The sequence below is a fragment of the Rosa chinensis genome, chromosome 2, assembly GCF_002994745.2.
Source record: "Rosa chinensis cultivar Old Blush chromosome 2, RchiOBHm-V2, whole genome shotgun sequence".
Classification (NCBI taxonomy): domain Eukaryota; kingdom Viridiplantae; phylum Streptophyta; class Magnoliopsida; order Rosales; family Rosaceae; genus Rosa; species Rosa chinensis.
Window position 1 is genome coordinate 82,398,739 of NC_037089.1, and position 16,411 is coordinate 82,415,149.

The 16,411-nt window shown below is 38.7% G+C and overlaps 1 protein-coding gene and 2 long non-coding RNA genes across 3 annotated transcripts; 2 read left to right on the forward strand and 1 right to left on the reverse strand.

The window, feature by feature from the left end:
• Positions 1-987: 987 nt before the first annotated feature.
• LOC121051955 lies at positions 988-11,057 on the reverse strand. The gene is made up of 3 exons (XR_005807590.1): positions 10,929-11,057; positions 5,110-5,196; positions 988-1,059 (listed from the first exon to the last, which is right to left on the reverse strand). It is a non-coding gene; the product is annotated as an uncharacterized LOC121051955 (long non-coding RNA).
• On the forward strand, positions 8,922-9,406 carry LOC112189252. The gene is made up of 2 exons (XR_005807589.1): positions 8,922-9,059; positions 9,174-9,406. It is a non-coding gene; the product is annotated as an uncharacterized LOC112189252 (long non-coding RNA).
• A 3,512-nt stretch (positions 11,058-14,569) lies between the features above and the next one.
• On the forward strand, positions 14,570-15,952 carry LOC112185203. Its single transcript, XM_024323409.1, has one exon. The coding sequence runs from the start codon at positions 14,570-14,572 to the stop codon at positions 15,950-15,952; it is 1,383 nt and encodes a 460-aa protein (XP_024179177.1).
• The last annotated feature ends 459 nt before the right edge of the window (positions 15,953-16,411 follow it).

A 16,411-nucleotide genomic window follows, 5' to 3' on the forward strand; every position in this document is an offset into this window, starting at 1 on the left:
TTCAATCGGTATTGTTTCAGACTATATGAACATAGAGGGTATAATGATCATTACTCTGTCCTAAATCCAAGGAAGAACAATTATACAGTAAAGTACTCTAGGAAAGGCTATACTAACAAGTTTTTCCTGAAGATTAGCATATCCTTTTCGCGCCATTCGATGAGGGTACTTATTCTCCTTCCACTTTTGTATTTGTGCCTCACGGAGTTCCTTCAAAAAGTATGCAGAAGTGTCCACAATATTAGAGCGTCTTGAAGATTTTAACCGATATTGACATAGAAGAAAAGCATTATCTGTAATTGGACTAAAATCATCTAGTTGGCAAACCTGAAATTTTGCAGTAGTCTTATCAGCAACAAATTTATCCCAGTCATGCTGGTCAATGGAACGATAATCATGTGGAGGGAACTCCAACAGTTCAGGGTTATCCAAATATGGCATAATGTACCAGTTTGTCAACTTGCTCTTGAATTCTCTCCATTTATTGGCGGCTGAGGTAATAACCAATTTCTTCCACTCCTGAGGCACCATAAATGCTTCCTGCACATGTTCAAAACCATAAGCGGGAACCCTTCTTTAATATTTGCTCATTGTTAATGAAAATAAGCAGAATACAAGTAACACAGCTATAGTCAGCCGCTTTCCACGAATAAGTCTCCTTGAAATGCGATTCATCGTTACCATCCCACGCTTAAGTAACCTTAGTCCACCGGTTAGGTTATCCTCTTCATCAGGGGCCTTGCTCTTTCCAACATTACGTGCATATCCTGCCTTCTTGGACTTACCAACTTGCTTGGATACACTTCTCTTTGGGGATGCAGATTTCTTAGAGTGAGCAAGTCTCAACATTGTTTTTCTTGATGTCGCTTGAGTTTTCTTGGGGGTTGCAGCTTCATTAGGGGCTGCATCTTGCTTAGCAAAGGCAGATTTGGGTGGTACATCAGTCTCTTCAACAGCTTGTTTTGACATGATCTTTTTACCTATTTTCATTTGCAATGCCTTCATCCTTAGTGCTATTGCTATAGCTTTGGCTGTGTTGTTGGACTGGGGAGCCATGACCTGAAAGAAACAAGTAAATAGTTGGCAATATGTATAAATAAATGGCTGCCCAGAAATATATATCACAGTGCAGTATACAAAAGTACACAACACATTAGCAGCTAAATTGAACCCAGTACTAACAAAACAACTAACATATTAAAAGCGTTCATATATTTCATCAATAATCACATAGTACAAAGACGCCTGAAGCAAACAAAAGTGCAAGGAAACAACCCTATTATCTAATCCTATAACCGACGATGACTATTTCCATTCTCAACCCATATGGCTTCATCTCCAGGTCGCATATAATTGATGTGATCATCACCAACTATGTCATCAAAAGTCTCAACATATGGCAATGTGGCATTAAATGGCTGCTGTTCCACTTCAATATCTTATAGCTCGTCATCATCATTAGCCTCTTCGTAGTCTTTATATGGACACCTTACTACCACTGACCATTGTGTATCAAGGGGGTCTTGTATGTAAAATATTTTCTTAACATGGGTAGCTAAGACAAAAGCATAATTTAAGTGACCTATCCTATTCAAATTTACCAAAGTAAACCCAAGTTCGTCTACTTTGATGCCCCTAACATTCTGTACCCAATCACATTTGAATAAAGGTATCCTAAACTTGTAGTAGTCCAACTCCCATATATGCTTAATCACACCGTAAAAGTGCAAATCATCTACTCTAGGGTTTTTATCTCTTGCATTAGAAATCTGCATTGCATCAGCAAGCAAAAATACCCCACTGTTTTGAACATATCGAAGATTGTCACACTCCTTAGTGTTGAAATCAATACCATTAACCTGGTATCCACTAAATGTTGGTACTTCATTCTTTGGTCCACCTGCCATCCATCTCATTGTTTGTGAAACATTATTGTCAGCAAACATGAGTTCATTTGATACCTGCAAACAGTACGTACATTACATAGCCATCAAAAGATAATATTTTGATGTTGCAAATGTATCAATAATGAAGAACTTACCCTCTCTTTTAACCAGTCCGAAAAGGTTTGATTATGTTTATTTTTCAACCACGTTTCATTTTTGGAGAACTTAGGATTAAGCAACTTTAATAACTCCACATGTTCACTGCATGGAGGAGAAAAACGAAACACTTAGCAAGATAGGAAATAATGAAGGGAAATGTTGACATTATAATTAAAAAAAGAAAAAAGGAAAATGAAATAAGTAATGACTTACAAGAAATATGGCAACGCATCCTCCGTATTCTGCAATACACAAAGATGTGCTTGATGCATTTCTTTTCCATAAACAGAAATCATGGAAGCACCTGATAGCGGTGTGGATGCATTTCGAAATTTTTCTTTGCTACTTTCTGGGATTCCAGCAGTACTAGCATCATCAAGCATACGTTCAGCTCAAAACTCAACAGCCTCTTCGACAAAGTAACACTCTGCTATGCACCCTTCAGGGTGCCTACGACATCTCACCCATCCTTTGAACACTTTCATGTATCTCTCAAAGGGATACATCCATTGAAAAAATACTGGACCACAAAGCTCTACTTCTCTCACAAGATGCACAGTCAAATGAATCATGATATCCAAAAAGGATAGTGGGAAGTACTTCTCAAGCAAGCAAACTGTAATAACTAGGTCTGCTTGCATTTTTTCTAGCTTGGAAACATCAATCACTTTGGCACATATAGCCTTGAAGAATAGGCAGAAGCGAATGATTGCATACCTAACTGGCTTCTCAAGTACAGATCGTAAAGCAACAGGGAGTAGAATTTGCATAATAGTGTGACAATCATGCGATTTAAGACAAACAAGTCTTAAATCATCCATAGAGACAAGGCTCCTAACATTTGATGAAAACCACACAGGCACTGTCATATTGAAAAAAGAGTTGCAAACTATTTTCTTTTCATTTAGCAGCAAATTCCAACTAGCTAAAGGTAACTTGTCTCTTTTGGCACCAATTTTGGGATTCAAACCAGTCCTAATGCCCATTTCAACCATGTCTAAACGAGCAGCAACCCCATCCTTTGTCTTCCCAGGAATGTTTAGCAACGTACCAATGATGGCATCACAACAGTTCTTCTCAATGTGTATTACATCGAGATTATGTCGTATAGGAATATATCTCTAGTACTCTAGTTCAAAGAAAATTGACATCTTCTTCCAACAAGGCCTGCTTCAGTCTTCAACACTCTTTGCAGGACGACACTTTTTGCCAAATGCACAGTTCATACCCTCTACTCTAGCAAACACCTCCTCTCCGGTTAATGGTATAGGAGCAAGCTCCTCCTCTACTGTATTGTAGAAAGCAGCACGCTGTTTTCGATAGGAATGATGTCTAGGCAGGTACCGACGATGCCTCATGAATGACATTCTATTACCTTTCTTCAACCTATATGGTCGACTCTTATCAACGCATATCGGACAAGCATTGTATCCTTTGACAATGCTACCTGACAAGTTCCCATAAGCGGGAAAATCATTAATGGTCCAGATGAGTATTGCTCTTAGTTTAAAGTAGTCCCCTCTAAAGGCATCATATACTCCCTCAACCCCATCCCACAAGACTTTTAGATCATCTATTAAAGGCTGCAGATATATGTCGATATCATTACCAGGTTGTTTTGGTCCGGAGATCAGCAGCGTTAACATCATATACTTCCTCTTCATACATAGCCATGGCGGAAGATTATATGTGACAAGTATAACAGGCCAGCAAGAGTACCTGCTACTTAGAGAACTATGAGGATTAAACCCATTAGATGAGAGGGTTAGTCGAAGGTTCCTAGGCTCACTTCCAAATTCCGGCCATTTCTTGTCAACTAAATCCCATGTCGGGGAATCAGCTGGATGCCGCATCATTCCATCTTTCTTTCTCCCATAATCATGCCAAGTCAGATTCTTAGCTGTATTGGCCGATTGGTAGAACCGTTTGAACCTCGGGATTGGTGGAAAGTACCAAAATACCTTGGCAGGTATCCCTACTTTTTCAGTTTTATCCTTGCCTAATTTCCACCTTGAAGCACCACAAGTGGGGCAGATAATAGTATATGCATGCTGCTGTCTATACAAGATACAGTCATTTGGACAAGCATGAATCTTATGGTGCTCCATACCTAATGCACTAAGTGATTTTTTTTGCCTCATATAAAGATGCAGGAACCTCATTTCCTTCAGGAAGCAAACCCCCGATCATTATTAGCATGTCAGAATAGCAGGAATCAGTCATTCCATGCTTTGCTTTCAGATTGAATGTCTGAATCAAACCATTTAACTTGGTTGTCTTGGTACAACCAGGGTACAAAGGCTTATCGGCATCCTCCACATACTTCAAAAACTCATTTGAGTCTTCTGAAATCTCCTCGTCCTCACTCTCTCCTTCTACATCATTCTCCCCAATCCTACTACCCCCATCCCAATCTACAGTTTCAGATTCCCCTCTTCTATTGCCAGAAATGGCAACTGTACTAGGTTCTGCATGCCACCTCCAATGCTTATAACTACTATCAATACCATTCCAAAAAATATGGTCCCTAACAACACCAGTGGAAAATCCATCAGCATTGCAGCATTTTAGGCAAGGACAACGTATTTTTGTTTTGTTGTTGGCATTAGCAGAGGCAAACTTCAGAAACTGTCCTACTCCTAACTCAAACTTGCGTGACCTTCTATCAGCATGCATCCATGATTTATCCATCTTATACAGAAAAAGTAAAATAATCAATATTTGTACTTGTTCCTACATACATTTATATATCCCAAACACAATACATGCTATACTGCTCAGTACATAACTTTCTATAAGTTTAAAGACTTGCATTATATTCACAAAAACAATATTGTTTTCAACAATTGAAATGCAGTTACTATTGTACTCATTAGTGATTGCATTTCAATAAAACTTTAAGCTTTACAAACATACTCACATGAGCCAAAAGCCTCAAAACTAACTATAGCAGTAAAAAATAAAAATATACAAGATCAATCCTGCTCAATCGTCTATATTTAATGAAAAAACTATACCAGAGCTGCAAGTCATGCATTGAGAAACGATGTTAAGAAAAACTTACTTGCAATTGCCTGATGATATGCCTGAACTACGACCTTGCTGGAATACCAGAACCCTTCACAATGAAGTTAGCAACAATCTCAGCAACCTGTACAGATGTATCAAAACATTAGATAAGCCACACAATGTAATTATCAAAGATAAAAGAAATAATATTAATATCATTTAATAATTGCATTAGGCTGCCAGAGATGCCAGAACATACTCAAACAAGAATTAAATCATTTAGTGACATCCATAATGAATTGGTTGATAAGTGTTTCATTTGATAAGTTTGTTTAGGTCATAGGAAGTGAAAAGCACCAATGCAGCGATAAGCATTACAACATGGAATCTCCATCTTATAGAAAAATAAAAAAGATCAATCAAGTAGTCTTCAAAGAGAACACCTCAAAAAGATCCCCCCCCCCCCCCTCTTGGATGGATGGTTAATCCCTCTTCCTTAATATAGACAGGTTCCTTCAACCCACAATGCCCCATCTCCCTCTCACTCTCACTGAATGCACATTGCACACATATATCGCACATATACCTGCAACATATATTTCAGATATGTCGCAATGCAAGACAACTAACACATTAACAAGTGTTGGCATCACTATGTCAAAAAATGCTTCATACCATACCCCTCAGACGACAAAAGACGTTTTTTCTGTTGTCTAATTTTTTTGAACATCTTTAGACAACAGATTTAACTATTTATGTCGTCTAAATGGTATCAAAATCAACACCAATTCAACTTTTTCAAGTTTGTTATAATTTAGAAAGTTCAGACAACAGATTCTGTTGTCTGAGTAAATGGAAAAGTTTATCCGAACAAAATTTTTTTTGGTTGAACGTACTAAAACTTAATGTGAACTATTTGCCAAAAAAATAAAAACTTAATGTGAACTAGCAGATGCCTATACCTGAGTTTTCTCAACACTTAGTAAAAAAACAGAAATTTTCTTTCTCAACCCTAACCACACGACAGCCGACCTCCTCTTCATCATCCTCATCCTCCGCCTCCGACCAGCTCCCGACGGCTCCCATCCTCCTTCTCTAGCTCTGACCGTTCTCCACTCAATGTCGGAGCATCACTTCTCTCATCCAGTTTGACTTCGACGCACCTCTTCTCTCATCTCTTTTCTCTAATTCACCGAATCCGACCATTCTCCACCCAAAGTCGGAGCTCCGCGGAACTCCACACTCCCGATCCAGCTTTTCTCTCCCCTTGGAACTTCCAACCCTTCTCGGCGTGAGGCGTCTCTGCCTCTCCGGTCTTTCAAACCCCACCCAGCCCCCACCGCCGAGCTCCTTGCCCAGCAACCTGCAGCTAGCAAACCCGTCTCCCGATCTCCAATCTCCACCTCCAGCCCTCCAGACTCCCGATCCAGCTTCTCTCCTTTCAACTCTGCAACTAGCAAACCCGTCTCAGGTCTCCGATCTCCTCCTCCAGCCCTCCAGCGTCCAGGTATCTCTCTCTCCCTCTCCGTCTTCTTCTCCCCCTGGACAGTCCACTCCTCCTCAGCTCCTCTTCTTCTCTTCTTCTCTTCTTCTTGACTTCTCATTAATCTGAGCTTCTGATTCTGATTTTTCGTGATATGTAAATTGTGTTTGATTTGTCATTTGTGGCTTTCGATTTGATCTTGTATTCTTGTTGGTTTTGAACTAAGGTAATGGTATGGACGGATGGACTGTATGGTCAATTTGTTGAAAATTGAAATGGTTGAAAACTTGAATTGGGTTCAATACTTCAATTTCCTTTTGAGTTTTGACTCAGGGGTGGATTACAAATGGGTTTGAGAGTGTTTGACAGTGACTGTTTGATAACTTGATTAGTTGTTTTCCATTTTAATGATTTAATTAAGATAACTTCTTCTTGAATTGCAGACTTGCTGTTTGTAACTCGGTCACTGTCTCACTGAGGTTAGTGAGGAGAAGCTCTCAGAAGCAGAGGCCACAAGCCCACAATTTCATTGAGAAATGATGAAAAAAAAATAAAGGTAAATACTTCATTAAATATTTAAATTTTTCTATTTTGATAATTGTATCGGCATTATTCTCATAATTGTAGTTGACGCGAGAGATTTGGGCTTGTTCGAGATGTCTACGTTCCCAAGCATTACTACACTAGGTGAGCTTTACTTTTGCAGCTTTGCTAGTTGTGATTTTGATTGAGAATTATTCTGATGAAGCTTTACTTTTAATTAGTCAAAGCTTGCTGTAATGGACAAATGGATAAATTTGATAGCTTAATAATGTCTGCATTCCTCAGGCTACGTTTAAATGTGTACATGTCTCTTTTGTTTCTTATGCTTATAGTTCATGTGAATGAATCTTCTTGTTTCAGATCCTATGCTACCCACTTTGTTGATATCATTCGTTATAGTATGTGAGCTAATAAGGGTTAAAATACAAGTTTTTGGATTTGTAGACCATTTTTGAGGTTCTATTTTTTCCTTTCCATTGTGAATTTTTAAACAGGTTTGTCAGGGGGTGTGTTGGTTTGAACTTTGAAGTTAAAACAAGACCAAAGTTGAACTCTTTGGTATTGTGTGTTAGTTCTTGAACTAAAAGATAATTGGGAGTTATAAAATGGCTGAATTCCTAGTAGTATATATGATCTGAGTGTTTGATTCTTTGATGAAAAGATTAAAGCTTCATAATGTAACTATTAACTATTTCTTCTTGCTTTGTGATTGGGGAAATGCTTGACCTGATGCTGTCTGTTTGGCTGTTAATTTCTTGGAAATTCTACCTTTGTAGAATATAGATTAAAACATGAGATTACTAGTGAAGACTAGTGATGGTAAATGGGATTAGCATTTGATATAGCTGGGACTATTCTACAGTAAGTCTGTAACCTATTTGCTTTATTTGTTTTAGTTCTTCTCCTTCTTGGGATAGACACCTCTGTGTTTGCTAAGAGAGGTGTCTAGTGTGGGACTCTTTGACATCTTTCCTTATAAATCTGTTTTAAGATAATAAGAAGATGCATCTGTCCCCCATAAAAGGCTCGTAGAAGCCATTGGTATAAAACTAATAGTGTGGATCTCAGTGGTGTGTAGGATCATCTCTCTATATATAAATATATGTTGATACATATGATAGTGTGTTAGAAGGAGAATTTAATGGCCCATTTAGTGTGATATAAAGATATGTTAATACATATGATAGTGTATGAGAGAAGAAGAATTTATTGTCCATTTGATGTGATGAAAAGTGCTCGAGGCTGAAATCTCTTGATTTAGTAGTCAAAAAAATGTTGTATTCTGTTTTCAGGTTATGGAAATGGCATTATAAGAGTGTCCGAGTTTCGACCTATCACATGCCACTTAACAAACAAGTATGATGTATTTTGTTTTTTGATCTTCAGGGTGATTACGTAAATTCAATGAGAGCAGCACAGGAGTTCAGCTCAAGAACGTTTGATTCCATAAAGGTATTATGTTTCACAAAGCAGCATGGTTTCATGAATAAGCTTTGGAAGTTTCACTTGCACATTTCTTGATGCAATTCTTTACTTTCCAGTTGTGTTAGCTTCTATATCTGAAATACTTGTAGTTGTGATATATTGGTTATGCTGATCCAGAAACAGTAGATTATAACTAGCTTAAATAGCTTGCTCGATTTCAAGTTCTAGATTTCACTTCTATTCTGTGTAAGTGACAGTTTTCTCACATTCAATGTTAAATTGACAGTAGGAAAATGATAAGGAACTAGGTTTCTTTTTATTCATGTTTGAATGTAGCGTGGGAGCCATTTCAATTGGTAGTAAAGCACTCGTTTAATAGCGCATGTAGAGCTGATGTAGGTTCATTTAGCACCTGGAAGCAAATTTAATTTTCAAAAATATATCAAAAGATCATTAGAAGATGACTTTAAGGTGGTTGTGGGAATCATGTGCTATTGCCAACCTTTTCTTTCTTCATGTTCTGGACTATGATGACGCTCTATTTGCTACTCAATGTTCGTGGTGATTAACTCTTGTTTTGTTTCCTTTTCCTATAACTGAGTTGGCCTTTTTTGTTATATATTTCATAAAAGTCATTCGTTGTTTCTTTCCATTTTGTGAATGTACAGATGGTTTCAACAATGAAGAAGTCGATCTTTGATGAACAAACTAACAAGGCCTTAAGGAAATTGCAAAAGAATGCTCAAAAGAAGAATAAGCATCATGATGTGGTTCGAGCTGAATGGGCAAATCATGTTATACAGTTCTAACTTTGGTTCTGTTTAAGGTAGATGAGTAGCACTTGGAACTGCTTTTGTGCATTTATATATAACTGATGGAAAGTGTTGATGAACTTAAATTATGCATGCAGTTGCTCTGTCTAGCTACTCTTTCTTTACCTTGTAGGTTTTTGACTTGGTGCACTAGGTAAATGATCGAGATAAGATGGTTTTTTGGTTCTCTCGATCATAATGTAACTATTGGCTAGGTTTAGAGTTGGAACTATGGATTGTATTTTGGATGATGTTGATGCAATTAATGAAACGTAGCCATCATTTTCAATGCTGATTTTAGTCCAATTTTATGGTTTTGATGATTGTAAATGACTGATGTTGAAATGGTTGAAAGGCAATAGATATATGCAGGTTTATGTTGTATCAAGAAAATATAGCACAATTTATGTTGTATCAAGAAAATAGAAACAATAGAAACAAATGATCATCTGTTGTTTCTATCAAGTTCAAACAACAGAAAAGTAGAGTTCAAAGAGCTCTCAGACAACAGAAATAGGTGGTTGATATGTTGTTTCTACCAAATTCAAACAACAGAAAAGTAGAGTTCAAAGAGCTCTCAGACAACAGAAGTAGGTGATTGATATGTTGTTTCTACCACGTTCAAACAACAGAAAAGTAGAGTTCAAATGGCTCTCAGACAACAGAAATAGGTGTTGATATGTTGTTTCTACCACGTTCAAACAACAGAAAAATGAGATTGAATACTACTTCAGACAACAGAAATTTGAGTAAGACTATACTCTAAGTGACATTCAAACAACATAAAAAAAACTAAAACTGTAGTTGGAAACTAAATCTAACCACAAGAATCACAATTATCTGTAGTCCAAACAAATCTCACACAACATAACTCACGGTATAAATGTTGTTGCATACGAAATTAGTCAACATATAACTGTCATTGTTCTTCAAATCAGATGACAGAAGCATCAACTAAGCTTAATATTGGTTCAATCAAACGATAGAAACAACAAAAACTCTGTCATCTTACATTAACTACATCGACAGTTATTTTTTGAATCCGTTGATGAAGTGAATTTCCAACAACATTAATATGTAGTGGTATGGTGTTTCAGACGACAGATAAACTTCGATTCTTCAATATTAGGTACTTCAGACGACAGTTCCTTAAACTGAATCTGTCGTCTGAGTGCATTATCAATGACGGAGAATATCTGTCATCTGAATGGCTTAGAGACGGCAGCCACCTAGACAACAGATTTTTACTTCATCAGACGACAGATCTGATCTGTCGTCTGAAGATCTGTCGTCTGAAGCATTTTTTGGCATAGTGCATTCTAACAGATATAAGATTTAAAGAAGCAAAAGAAATAAGTCAGTAAACAGGCAAGTTCTCCAAATTGAATGATAATAGCAAAGTGACTAGACGAAGCACGATTGAAGAATATGACAGAATACCAATTCAGTTATTCAAAACAATATTACAAATGAAATCTCCTACATTGAAATTCCAAATGAGAAAACAAAAACCAGTCAAAGATAATACCAGAATGCTAATTTCATTAGCAAAAGATGCCTTTTTCCTTTTGCAGCAATATAGGATATAAAAATATATAAAGTCCTACTAACCTTCTTCAGAAACCCGGCTACTGCTACCGTTCAACAATTCTGGTGTCATCCATGGAAGCTTTCCTCACACAGAACCAGATACCAAAGTATTGTGATTGATTCTTGATATTCCACAATCTCCAACCTAAAGAGTAAATAATTCCAAATACAGGTTAAGAACTATGAATCAATAATTCCAAGTACAGGTCAGTAACAGCTAACAACAATACATGACAGCGTCCAATTTGAATCCATAGAATTGAGGTAAGAATGCACAAAAGAATAAGAATGCTTTGTCTTTTGGCTCTCTCAAGCAACTGCCTAGATGGCACATAAGAGGGTCTGTGCTGCATTTATATACAATGCCAGTGCTTTTGAATATCAGTTTATGGAAAATCAGCGAATTGGTAATGGCATTTTTTATAATGTGTGACCTAAGAGAGAGAGTTTCAGGACTAAATTAAGAGAGATGACACACTTTTTCAAAATTTAAACTTAAAAAAAAAACAAAACAGTATAGAGTTGAAGAAAGATGGGATTTGCCTCAAATATATCTGTATATGTATACACTGTGTACGTATATACATCTACTTAGTTTCACTACCGACTAGGAGTTTACACAATGGTATACATGCATAAACATCGTACATATAAACCACAACAAGACAATAGCACATATACGTTTATTGTGATCCTAGGAAGAGTCTAGAATTACTTACCTCAATTGAAAAAGTTATACAAGCAACTGGCAGGGCATCCTAAGTTGAGATTTCTCAGCCTAAAGTAAACAAACACTCAAAATGAGACACAAACTAGAACCTTACAATCTGCGTTAAAAACACCTTAGCAGGACCTATGTCCAAATGTAAAACCTCACTTGCTACACTCCTTCAAAAATTTACAAGATAAAACTAAACAACCTCAAGTATCTACTCTAAAAATATCAAGTCAAAAGAAGAGCAAAAACTAGTCCAAATAATTTTCCAAAAACGACCACTATTGCTGCCCAAAAATAAAACTGTCACTATCAATGGAAATTCCAAAAACTCCATAGGTTTCAATACCATCTTCAAATTATTGAAATTTAACAAAATCATTTAAAACTCAACAGTTAGAACACAAAGATAAACAAAAAGATAAACACAAAGATAAACATCACACAAAAATTTGATGACTGAAATCAATCATTTGGCCTTTCAACTGATGACTGCAAGGCATTCTTTAATTCTGTCAGCAGAAAATCCTATACCACTATCCCAAATTGAGAAAATCATGTAGACTTCAAAACGAATTGGACTTTTATGTAATTTTAACAAAAGAACGACTATGACGTCTATTTTAACATATAAAAAATTCTAGCCAAAATACAAAGTTTTTATACAGGAACTCATTGGCAAAGGTCGTACAGCCCAATATAAACAGAAAACCCAGATTCTCCCAAACCAAACTTTAATTCTCGTTTCAGAATATAATGCAAGGGATATAAAAGGCAACAAGGAACAGTCAAACAACAGAAACTAATTAACCCTAAGAGGGAGATACCTTAATGTTTGTCAAAATCTTCTCCTCCCCCAAACTGCACACACGTCAATTATTTACCTAAATCATAGACAAAGTTTTCATCAATTCCATTGCTAAATTAAGGAGTTCTAAAGTACAAGTAGAGGAAACATAATGAAGCACATCACCCTTACCTCTCTTGCGGCTAAATCCCTCACTTCTACGTATGTTTTCCTTCTCCAAAACTGTATTTACTTTGTTTCCTACAATTACAACGTCAAAACTATTTCAGTCAAGAATAACTTACTCTATTTCTTTTTCCCCTAATAAAGTTAAGACTTAAATAAATATATAATTATATTTATGTTTACACATAAATAACTAACAAGTGCTACCTAGATGCCTCTAACGAACTAACCAAAAGGAAAAATAAATAATTAAAGAAAACAACCAAATAAACTAAGTTGCAAGAAAACATAACCCAACACGAGATATTACATTTACTGATACAAAACACTAGGAAGAGAAGAATTAAGGCTAATTTAAGATGTCAAGTGAAGGAGATGACGTGAATGGGTGGGTGGAAAATGTGGTTTGTTCATTGTCTCCACTTCCATTCCATTCCATTCCATGTGGACAAAATTATGGGTGGGTCAGTGGATCTGAAGCCTCTACATGGGCGTGTGCTATGTCAGGACTCACAAGGTAGAAGCAAGGAAGAAGAATTAATGACTAAGTGGATATATGGACTGCAAAACCAACAAGAGTAATCAATTGATTCAATTCAAATGCCATCGTAAGTTCAAAACAGAATAACACTCCCTGCCTGGCTTCTGTAATAACATCACTTCCCTTTGAGAATAACAGATTAACAAAATAACATCACTTGTGATAATTCATATAATCATATATATTTATAAACATAACAATAGAATAAGCCAAGAACTGGGTTTATTCAGTTCCAGATTCAGAGCAATCAATCAAAACCAATGTGAAATTCTCCCTATAATAATTAACGATTTTTGGGGAAGAAACTTAAACTATGAAACGAGAATCATTTGAGAGTGTAGGGGTTGACATATCGAACGCTCAGTAACAAGCTCAGACATATAATTCTTTCTAAGGTTGATGCAGACCTGGTAAGTGTGATACAAGTGTGACCGGAGAGAGACCAATGGATGAGGAAGGCTATAAAAGTACACAACGAAAAGCAGGAGTACTGTTCTCCATATATTTTGTGTGAGACAGAACAAAAAAATTCAAATTCTTGGTATACTGCAATGAATGTGGGCAGGACTAAGTGAGTCTCCAGGTTCTCAACTTCTAAAGAACACATGCACAAACAACAGCGACGGATGAAAAACTGTGTTGCTTCGATTAGTCAACTGCAAGTGCACATCTCGTGAACAAAAAGGACCACTTGTCCTCCTTCTGCAGCACCATGCATGCTCATAATTAATCAGTCATTCAAGTACCAGGCGGCGAGCTCCAGGTAAGTTTCAAGCAACCCACCACTGTATACATCTCCGGGAATTGAACCAGACAAGCGGTGAGCTCCAATACCTCAAGTTCGCAAGACCCATTCATCTGAGACACAGATCAGCTCGTATACCAGTAGGAGCTTTGGGCTTCACCTGAAGTCGACCGAATCGGCGATGCAGATCTGAAACGGAGGAAGGAAGCGTCCCGAACGGAAGCAGGTGAGTTGACGCTCATCAATTTCTGGCTCGTTGGCTGGTGAGCCGTCCCCAAGCTTCTCGTTCGCTGGGCTTCGCCGCTGCGACATGTGCTGCAGACTCGGTTGGATCAACTACCTCCATCTTGTCTTGCTGAGCGGCCTCCTTAGTGATGCGGTAATCGGTGATGGACGCAAGTAGCTGCTCTCTCCTAGCTATTCCCTCTCCTCCGCCGCTACGTGGCTGCCAGTAGGGTGGTTCTCAACAGACAAAGGGCTCGGGCTCCGGTGGTGGTAACAGACAGGAATATTCCGCGTGCAACAAAAAAAACTTACTTTTTTCATTTTTAACTAATAACATCCTTTCCAAGCTATTTGTGGCAGGTGCGCCCTCAGCTAGGTGGCAAACAGGAATCTTTGGCGTGCCATGACAACTCCCAAGATATTCTTCTGACGGCCCATACATTATTCTTGTCGGCCATCCTTCATGGAGGCAGACACCCCGAAAACACAAAAGTCCTCCTATGCTGCAGCTCTGTCTCAGGGGTCCCCGATCCCCTTTGCCATTGCTGACCTGCCCTCCCCTTTTTTAGAAGATGGTTTGACTTCTATTCGCATCTCCGAGGAACCATTTCTTCGCGGTCTTGTGAGATGCAAGACCAACTTGATTGGTCGAGCTTCTTCCCCAGTCAAGACTCCAGACCTTGTACAACAATTGAAGCTACTATGGTCGGGCCTTGATCCCTGGACTGTGGCACCTCTAGGCAGGGGTTTTTTCATGCTCCAGTTCAATAACTTGGTTGACATGCAGCGCGTTTGGTCGTCGGGGACTGTACGACTTAATCCTGGCATGCTCCGTTTGATTAAATGGTCACCTGAGTTCTCGCCATCTACATACACAAATTCCTTCGCACAGGTCTGGGTGCGCTTTTGGGATTTAGGGTTTGCCTACTGGGATCAACAAACTCTTTTTGAAATTGCATCTGGTATTGGTACTCCCCTTAAACTTGACCCTCGTACCATGAACCGCACCGTGGGCTTGTTTGCCAGAATTCTTGTGGATGTAGACTTCTCGCAGCCTCCTCTTGACAAGCTCATAATCACTAGGGCCAATGGTGAGGTTGTGGTGATTGGAGTCGAATATGAGTCTGTACCTGACATCTGCACCAGGTGTGGGATAGTTGGTCATGTCGCTGGTACTTGCCGCTCTATGGCATCGGTCGACCCAGTGGCTGCTATCCCAAACGAGCGGGGAAGGTCAACAGAGCGTTCTGACCTGAAGAGAAGGAGGAACAATCGACCACGCAAGTCACAACACAACTCAAAGCATGGGGATGCAATTAGGAGACCAGTCAGAGCCAGACAACCTGATGTTTCGCCACGGCCGGCAACCACAACTGCAAACTTAAGGCACGACGTGGATGATACGATGGCTTCACCTGTTTTGAATAATGTCGAGATTTTCCCAGCAGCTCCATCTATCACTGCAATTCCAGCTTTCACTGCTACTCCAGTTTTGGATGAGCCGGTGATGCCTGCTGTGCCGGTGCAACACTCTGATTCAAGTGATAGCGTCCCGCCTGGATTTACTCGGATGGAAACGGAATTTGATCTCCAACCTGCTAGCTCTACGTCGACTCCCGTGGTTTCTTCAGTTGCTCCACCAATTATTATGGCAGACTACAATCAAAGTGACTACCAGATGGGAGTTAGAACTGACCTTTTGGAGGAAGGTGATTTCACTCCAGTCCTACACAAGAAGTCGAAGAAATTGCTGAAGCAAAATGAGAAAGCAAAAATGAAAATAATCTCCCATAAACCTGTGGGACGTGCTCTCCTTCGTAAGGGAGCTAGTCTCAAGCGTTTCTGATGAGAATCCTTTATTGGAATGCACGCGGCATCGGCAACGATGACTCTCAGCGTGCCCTTGCTAGTATGGTACGATCACAGAAAGCCCTCATTGTTTGTATTTCTGAGCCCTTTGTTAACTTTGCATCTATTCCTTTCTCTTTTTGGAGGTCCTTGGGCCTTAAACTTGTAACTACTAATAACCGGGGATGCCAAGCCCCCAACATGTGGTTTTTGTGTCAGGAAGCTTTGAGCACACAGGTCATTTTGAGCTCGGACCAACAGATTACTGTCTCCTGTTCCTATGAGGGAGTTCCTTGTATCTTTACATCAGTTTATGCCAAAACTTCAATTGGGGGTCGACGCCAGTTATGGCAGGAGCTAAACTATATTCACTCTTTGCATGGCCAGTGCCCATGGGTTGTCCTTGGTGATTTTAACTGTGTCCTGGGTGCACATGAAAAACGTGGGGGTCGTCCTC

Coding starts and splice junctions, on each gene's coding strand:
- LOC112185203 (XM_024323409.1), top strand. CDS start 14,570: ATGGAGGCAGACACCCCGAAAACACAAAAGTCCTCCTATGCTGCAGCT.